Source organism: Megalops cyprinoides, chromosome 2 (genome assembly GCF_013368585.1).
Source record: "Megalops cyprinoides isolate fMegCyp1 chromosome 2, fMegCyp1.pri, whole genome shotgun sequence".
In the NCBI taxonomy this organism is placed as follows: domain Eukaryota; kingdom Metazoa; phylum Chordata; class Actinopteri; order Elopiformes; family Megalopidae; genus Megalops; species Megalops cyprinoides.
In genome coordinates this window covers 18,918,340-18,926,030 of record NC_050584.1, presented here as the reverse complement: position 1 = coordinate 18,926,030, position 7,691 = coordinate 18,918,340, and the positions used below count along the sequence as shown (strand labels likewise).

At 41.1% G+C, this 7,691-nt stretch overlaps 1 protein-coding gene across 1 annotated transcript; it reads right to left on the bottom strand.

The window, feature by feature from the left end:
* Positions 1-8: 8 nt before the first annotated feature.
* zgc:56231 (uncharacterized protein LOC406257 homolog) lies at positions 9-7,289 on the bottom strand. The gene is made up of 18 exons (XM_036518136.1): positions 7,134-7,289; positions 6,863-6,958; positions 6,658-6,777; positions 6,360-6,498; positions 6,043-6,227; positions 5,029-5,128; positions 4,755-4,934; positions 4,454-4,565; positions 3,827-3,889; positions 3,571-3,711; positions 3,072-3,241; positions 2,563-2,759; positions 2,262-2,401; positions 1,752-1,917; positions 1,318-1,447; positions 774-844; positions 484-603; positions 9-292 (listed from the first exon to the last, which is right to left on the bottom strand). Exons 1-18 carry the CDS (start codon positions 7,287-7,289, stop codon positions 50-52), a joined length of 2,529 nt encoding a protein of 842 aa, XP_036374029.1. The 3' UTR covers positions 9-49.
* Positions 7,290-7,691: the final 402 nt, after the last annotated feature.

The window sequence follows — 7,691 nt, the reverse complement described above, 5'->3', positions numbered from 1 at the left end:
AAGCATATTACACATTAAAAAGTAATACAAATAATAAAAAGCCCACTTCTCAGTGGCAGGGCTTCTTCTTCAGGGTGGAAGGGGTAGTGGCCCTTACAGACTTCCTCAGGGTCCTGCTGAGGGGACCTTTCCGGGGAGATGTGACTGACTCCTTAATGTTAGCCAGAAGGCCTTTCCTGGGTTTCGATTGGCTGGAGGACTCTTTTGAAAGCTTTGTCAGCTCTTCTCTCAGAGAGGAAACCAAACTTTCTTTTTCAGCCAAGTCATTCTGCAGTCTGTCCATCTCATGTGCCTGTGAGAAGCGGCAAACAGCTTAACACACAAGGAAGAACTCTGTGGCACCCTAACTGATGTACTTTTCAATTAATCACTTAATTAAAACTATAACCAAACATGTGTTGGCAGCTTTTAGTGTTGTTGCAGTTTTAATGATGCATACAATGAAATAATTAAGCATAAGCAACATGTACATCTCCTGTTCACCTGGTCAGCTAGCCTCTTTTTGAGAGTCTCAATTTCAGCTGATTTTTCCAGAAAGCTCTCTCCTGCTTCCTGGAGCGTTTCTGTCAGCTCTTCGATCTTCCTTTCCAATGACTGAATAGTCTACAGAAAAAGCATCACTTAGGTTTGAACATGTCAGGAGAGAACTGTCCATTCCAGCTACATAATCACTGTCAAATTAAAGTGATCCAGTTCATTACAAACCTGCCATGTTGCGTTCTGCACTTGTTTAAGACATGTACTTTGAGAATCTGTATTTCAAAGACACTTACCTCCTCCTTTCTTTCGCAGAGATTTTCAGCAGTACATTTTGCCTCATAAAGTGCTTTGTATCTTTCCAAATCTATATATATATATATAAAAAACAAAACCATGAGTACAGTTCTTTTTATTCTAATTTAATTTACTTGGCTGCTGGTATCTACTTCATTGTTTCATCACAGAGTTGCCCATTTACATGCATTGTACTCCCAAGGTTATGCTGTATGATTTTGACAGTGCCATAAGATAATGGGAAGACAAATATAATACACTAATGGTCTCATTAGTGCTGAGCACAACTTGCTTTTATCAAATTTTGATGCCAAAAAGATTTTCCTCTCTTACAGCCTCTTATGTGCGCAACCACAAAGAGCAAAAAAAATTAAATTTAATGCAATTTAAATGTTTGTAAAATATACATTTCTCACAATGCTATAATGCCTCAAGCTATAGTAGTACACTAACAAATACCTTCCATGATCCTTATATATTCTTCATAACTGCCAACATGAACATGAGTATAGTGGATACGGTTCAACAAACAAATGTACAGACCTTGAGGCGCCTCCTGTGCTGGGGGATCTGGGGAGCACTGAACGGCGCTCTCCACAGTCAGAGCCACAGACGAGGCCTCTGTAGAACCTCGGCGCTTCTGTTCCAGCTCCATCACCTTTCTCCTGAGCTCCTGAAGCACAAAACGGAGAAGAGGACATTCCTACGTGTCACCATCTGACGGCGTGACTCTACACCTGCTGGATGGCCCTAAGTGTGCGAGATTCTCGGGATTTTAACTTCCTGCCTCATACTGATCCGGCTGGAGGAAATGAAATCCTATGCTTTTTACTCCAACTTGGTAATGTGCACATATATTGGGGAGCCGAGCAAGCTATACTCAGGAACATTTTAACCTGGTTTGCTAATGATAATGGGAACATTTGCCTTTCAGACAGAAGGGGTTGACAAGCATGCATCATAGAATTAAAGCATACCTCAACTTTTTCCTGTTCAGCAAAGAACTCATCCACAGGCACGTACTGGTCCTCTATCTGCTCAAGTGCACACTGGTAGGCATGCTCTTTGAGGGCATCCTTGTAGAGCTCAAAGGTGTTTTCCAGCTTCTCCTCATAGCCTTCCTTCAGTTCTGCTATCTGTCGGCTTTTGAAGCAAAGACTGGCCCTTTAAAACTGTGCTCGCCCATACTCCTTTCAAAGGTTGGTAGCAAGAGCTCTACTCATTACATTATTAGCATTTAGCAGAGACTCTAATGTAAGTCGCTATATATTATTTTGTTACATGTTACTCATTTATACAGCTGGATATTTACTGAGGCAGTTCTGGATTAAGTATCTTGTCCAAGGGTACAACAGCAGTGCCCCAGCAGGGAATCAAACTGGCAATCTTTTGGTTACGAGTCCTGCTCCTTACCACTATGCTACACTTCAGCATATTCCTGAGAGAGAGTGACAGCTCAGAGTCGCTCTCACACACCAAACCCGCACCTCCTCAGTTCCTCACTCTCCATCAGCTGTTGCAGCATGGCATCGCCCATCTCTTTCCGGATCTCAATCTCCTGGACCAGGTTCTTACGCCGCTCGGTGAGCAACTTCTCTTTTAGATTCTCAATGATGTTCAGGAGCTCCTTGAAAAGGGAGGGATTGCGTTTTAATGGGCTGAGAAATGACCTCCCTTGATAGCCACCCTGCCCAGCCCATGGGAGGACAGTCAAATAAATAAAGGATATTTGCACTTGTGTGTGAAACGGAAGGTGAGGGCCCATATATGAACTGGGTTCTGCAGTACCTCCTGGGGCAGAATGGACATCTCTGCTTCATCCTCCTCATCCAGGAGCTCTTCCTCTGAAAGGAAACTGTCCAAAGCCTCTCCATCGATTACCCCATTCTTCAGAAAGGGTTTCCCATCCCTTCCCATCAGTCTAGGGGCCAGGCTCTCCAAGGACTTTGTTGGTATGATCTGGACCACCTGAAATGCACATGTGCCTTCCAAAAGTAAAGACCCGGTGTACCAACAAACATACAAAATACTTCAAACCACTGTCTTATAACATTTTTAAAAACTCCAAAGTGATAAGCCATTGGTGAAACTCAACTCCAATTCATCTCAACTTGCATAATTCATTATTAAGAGCAAATGTGGCATGTGTTCAGTGAACACTGGACAAATAAGCCACAAGACATGTGTCCGCATGAACTTCAGTTCTATGGTCCAACTGAGTAATTCTGAAATCCTTGCAGGAAACCTATGGAATCCCAGGTTGTTGATGAAATTTGACTACTGGCTGACACTGTGACAGACCTGCTTGGCAACAGCTGAAAACTTCATGACATGAAGAGTCTCGTCGTAGGTAGAGGCACACTGGTTTATGTTGACAATCATGCAGGCCCTGCCCTTCCCGCAGAACACAGACTGGAATAGTCTGGTCAGTTTGCTCTCACGGAAGGGAATGTAGTTGCTTTTTATTCTAACAGAAACCAGAGAAAAGTACAAACCTTGAGCTCCTCCAGTAGTGGAAACACAAAGACATTTCAGTTCAGATCAAACATAATTGCTCTAAGTGGTAATGTCATTTGAAGACATTTCTTACAATGTGACCAGTCAATGTTAAATTTAAGGGTAAACTCTTCTACATTTGTAAGATCAAATAAATTTAAAACATTAGTTCTTACAGCTGACAGATCTTTAAAGTCGGGTTCAGGCATTAAATGGACAAAGACTTGCAGAAGTGAAATAAATGAGATGCTGACAACTTATCACTGCCCCACAAAGCACGTCTATAGCTAAATTTCCCACCTGTCGCTGTGGCGGAGCCCGGCTATGCACTTTCCCAAAATGAGTAGGGAGGTATTGATGTTTCCAGCTTCCTTCAAGCGCTCCCCAAATGTCTTAGTCTTATTGCATCTTTCAGAGCCAGCCAAGTCACAAAGAGATAGTCTGACAACATAAAATACCATGTGATCAAGGGGTCTAGATTTAAACAACATTCACAGCAAAGCTCAACACTAGCAAGAACATGCGTTTCAGATTCAAGCCATGATTTTAAACTTACTCTGATATCCTCTGGACCTCAGGACCTTCAACTTTCAAGAGTTTGATGGTAAATATGCTATGGCTGCAAAGAGAAAAGGAAATATCACCAATCACCACCTTCTTCCAACGTACCATTTTAACTACACACACAGCTTCATTTCTGCAACTCCCCTCAATCCTCCATCAGTCTCAGTACATAAACTAATAACAACTCTTCACGTCAGCCTAGTCAATATCAGGTTTCAATGCCAGTGCTAATAGCTCTATTCCAATGGGGTTAGAATACAAACTATACATCTCTTCCTCCTTACTGTGCGATTGCAAAGTATGATGGGGGAGTCATTTTATTGACTTGACACACTTGCACAGTTCAGGACCAAGGTTGAACACACTAAAGCAAAACTGCATTGTACAGTACAGTCAAAAAAGAATCTGTACTAACAAGGGTGCTCAATACTCGTTCTGAATGTATGCAAGGTCTGTGGTAATGAATTTGGAGGCACACTAAAAGGTGAATTCAAATTGTGTGGAGCCTAAAAATGAACAACATTTCATGATACCTGTCTCCGAAACCAGGAAACAAAAACATCTAGTGACATGCACAATACACCTTTAACCCATAAATAAATGGATAAGCAATCTGTACCTTCTGCTTGACGATTGGTTCAACTTTGTGGAAGCAGCACTTCTGTTTTTATTGCCAATTCTCAAAATTCTGCAACCTTCCTCCACATTTTGGATATTGATCCACTTTAAATCTGAGAACAAAACAATACTTGTTCATTAATAAACAGAAAAAATATCTAAAGATCCATGATTGAATGACAATATAAACTTCGTCTGTACAGGACTTCAACTTCAAGGTATGCCGTTCCAGATTCCGGATCATTTAATTTCTTTTTCCCCATGTCACCAAGCACAGAATTGCAGGCACATGCAGGACTTGCCTCTAACATATGAATTTCCGGAGCTGTCTTCACAGACCCTCAGGGCACTGCGCTTCTTGTTCTTGGCACAGGGGATAGGCTGCAGCAGGTCATATACGGACTCATTATAAATTTCATAGAAAGACACCCACACAGAAAACTGGTGCCTTTCCTTTTCAGGGGCTGTCTCAGTGCAGTCAACTGATGAGGAAAAAAAAATGGTCTTTGAACTTCGGTTTAAGTGCAAAAAGAGTACAGTACCCATTTAATGTCACCTGTAGAGGGCACAGATTACCTGTTTGATCATAGGATACTGATGAGAAACACAAACTGGATGCCGAAGAAGTTGATGTGTTGGCCGAACCTCCGCTTGCTTTTGCATGTAGTTCGGTTTCCTGTTTGAAAGAGGAAGATGTGAAGCAAGGTTAACCATGGGTAACAAGACTTAAAATGGATTACAGTCAACATGAAACTACTCGGTTTTACTGAGGTACAAGATACACTTCACCAAGCTAAGGTACCATACCAGTTATTAGCTTATTAAAATTTACGTAAGAGTTAGCAAAGCTAGCATTTATGCCTACCCACATAGCCGTACGTTTTTATAAGATGAGATTCTTGGTTAACGGGTTACATCAGATCGTCAGTGTATTCCAGGATACCACCTAATATTTTTTTTGGCTGATGTTACAGATAGACCTAGTACAGCTTTGTAACCAGTGCAGCATTGCATATTGCAAAAACCATTGTTTGAGACATTTAGTTTTATGTAAAACGCAAGGGCTTCTACTCCTTAAACATTTTCACCACTCTAAAGCATTACATCTACATCTAACGTAATACACTAGAGCATGTAATCCTTCTTGCAATTAAAACATTTTATCTTCTAACAATTACATTTTGACATCGTTTTACTTGTGGTAAACCATGCCTGCCCACATGTAATCATATGGAATACAAATGCCATAACGGTATGGGTATTTAAATCACTTGTTGAATGCAAATCAGTACTCTCTGCATGATGAACAGGGCACTTATCAGAAGTAGTATGGAGCTATTTGGAAGACCACCCCAAATTTTACTGGAATGTTGTCAGATGCCCTATACAACATTAAGCAGCACGAATTAACTTGAGCAAATGCAAATATCTGACAGCTGCATGGAGGAGAGCAACTCAAATTTAATTCAGCATTGCAGGATTATCATGGCACCATTTTGCAAGCACCTTCTTCAGAACAAAGTCACCCCCTTCATTCCAGATTGAACCATTGCCATGTATGACAGTTAAGTACAAACTTTACACACTAACCTCCTTCAACAAAGCAAACACAGCAGCTTTTGCACTTTTCTCTTGTTTGACTTGATTAGGATCCAGATACTGGACATCGCTGCTGAGATATGGTTTCAGATCCATTTGATCATACTGCTTCCCTTTAATATGCTCGAAGATCACATTGATTGCTCGGGGTAATAGACCAGGATCCTTGTGAGAACCTGAAAAATGTTTAGGTTTTTCTGACTAAAATGGTTAAGGGTTATGGTACATATCTAAAGGAAGGAACTGTGTGTGTGTGAATGTTCATTCATAATGTGAGTAACATACAAAAGGTTTACCAACAGACTCACCCTGAATTGTGTGGGTTTTGCCTGCATTTGTCACTCCATATGTGAAGATGAGGGCATTCTTGCCTTCTAGGAAATCCTGCACTTGGCTTTTTATAGTGCTTCCAAAAAAGCTGGCTTGGTCAGTCTCAGGACCAAAGATCTGAACAAAGAGTAAACCTGAGCCATGAATGATCAAAATGTATCACCCATTCCAAACTTACAAAATCTAGTCCATTTAGCATCATTGGCAAATGTATTTCCAAAAAGACAGATTGGCAAAGTCACATGCCATAAAATGATCACCACCACACAACCTAACCTGGGAGAAGGTGAACTTATGCAAAGCCTGCCCAATGCCTTTCTCACAGCTCTTCAGAGTTGCTGATCCCTTTGGAGCTTGCAACAAGGCAGTTTGGGCATTTTCCAAAACTACACAACCCTGGTGTGAGAGAGAGGGGCATAAATAGAATGTACTTAGACAACAAATGTTTCATGTAAACTGTGACAAGGGCTGTCATGTTTACCTGATCTTCATCGTTAGATATCTCGTCTTTGGAAAATGGCCTGACCCTTAGGTAAACCTTAAGATGATGCTGTTCTGCACTGCCAATAGTCTCACTCTGAAAAAGAAAGGCTGAAATCAGAACAGAAACCATGTAATAATATCACCAAGTTTATTCCACGTTAATTTGAACCGATACTTAATTTCACCCTACTGCCATTGCTAGCTATTTAACACTATGGTAAGATTAAAGAAAAGGAGAAAGGAAACATAGGTTTTAAAAATAATAGTACCTGAGTTGAAACAATTGAGGAAATCGTCGATATGTCTGACAGCCCTCCCTTATGCGAATTACCGAGATGTAGCTCATTACGCGTTGACTCCATCGCATCCAGATCAGGGTGCACGAGAACTGTGCCTTCACTCGTCGAGTCGTTTATAGTCGACATTTCTGCAAAGCAGTCAAGACAGCCTGCGTCTTACAAAACACTAGCCCTCTCAAATGAACATCCATAAAACGTAACTTATACTTACGAACAAAAGAGGCCAAATTTTAAACCAGTTGTGGCAAACAGTGGATGGGGGAGAGGGAGACGCAATTTAAGGTTGTTTTTATTTTCCCACAGAAAGACAGCAAAGACGCACAATGACTGTGGAGTTCTGTAGAAACAACACAACTATGGCTGAATTAAGAGTAGGAGTTCCCTTTAGCCCTATATTGTACCAGCATCACCTGCCTATTATTCTCTAATTAACACAGGTGAGTCTTGCTGTTTCCTTGATTGCTAACCATGCCTTTATTTTCTTTTGAAAATAGCGCGTTTAGTGCCTTAAGGAAATATTGTACACGG

Excerpts from the sequence above, each read along its gene's own strand:
- zgc:56231 (XM_036518136.1), bottom strand. The coding sequence starts at position 7,289 with ATGTCGACTATAAACGACTCGACGAGTGAAGGCACAGTTCTCGTGCAC. Across the intron at positions 6,228-6,359 it reads CAAAACCCACACAATTCAGG|GTTCTCACAAGGATCCTGGT; the intron begins GTGAGTCTGTTG and ends AACATTTTTCAG. Across the intron at positions 2,760-3,071 it reads AGCTGTTGCCAAGCAGGTCT|GCACATGTGCATTTCAGGTG; the intron begins GTCACAGTGTCA and ends TACTTTTGGAAG.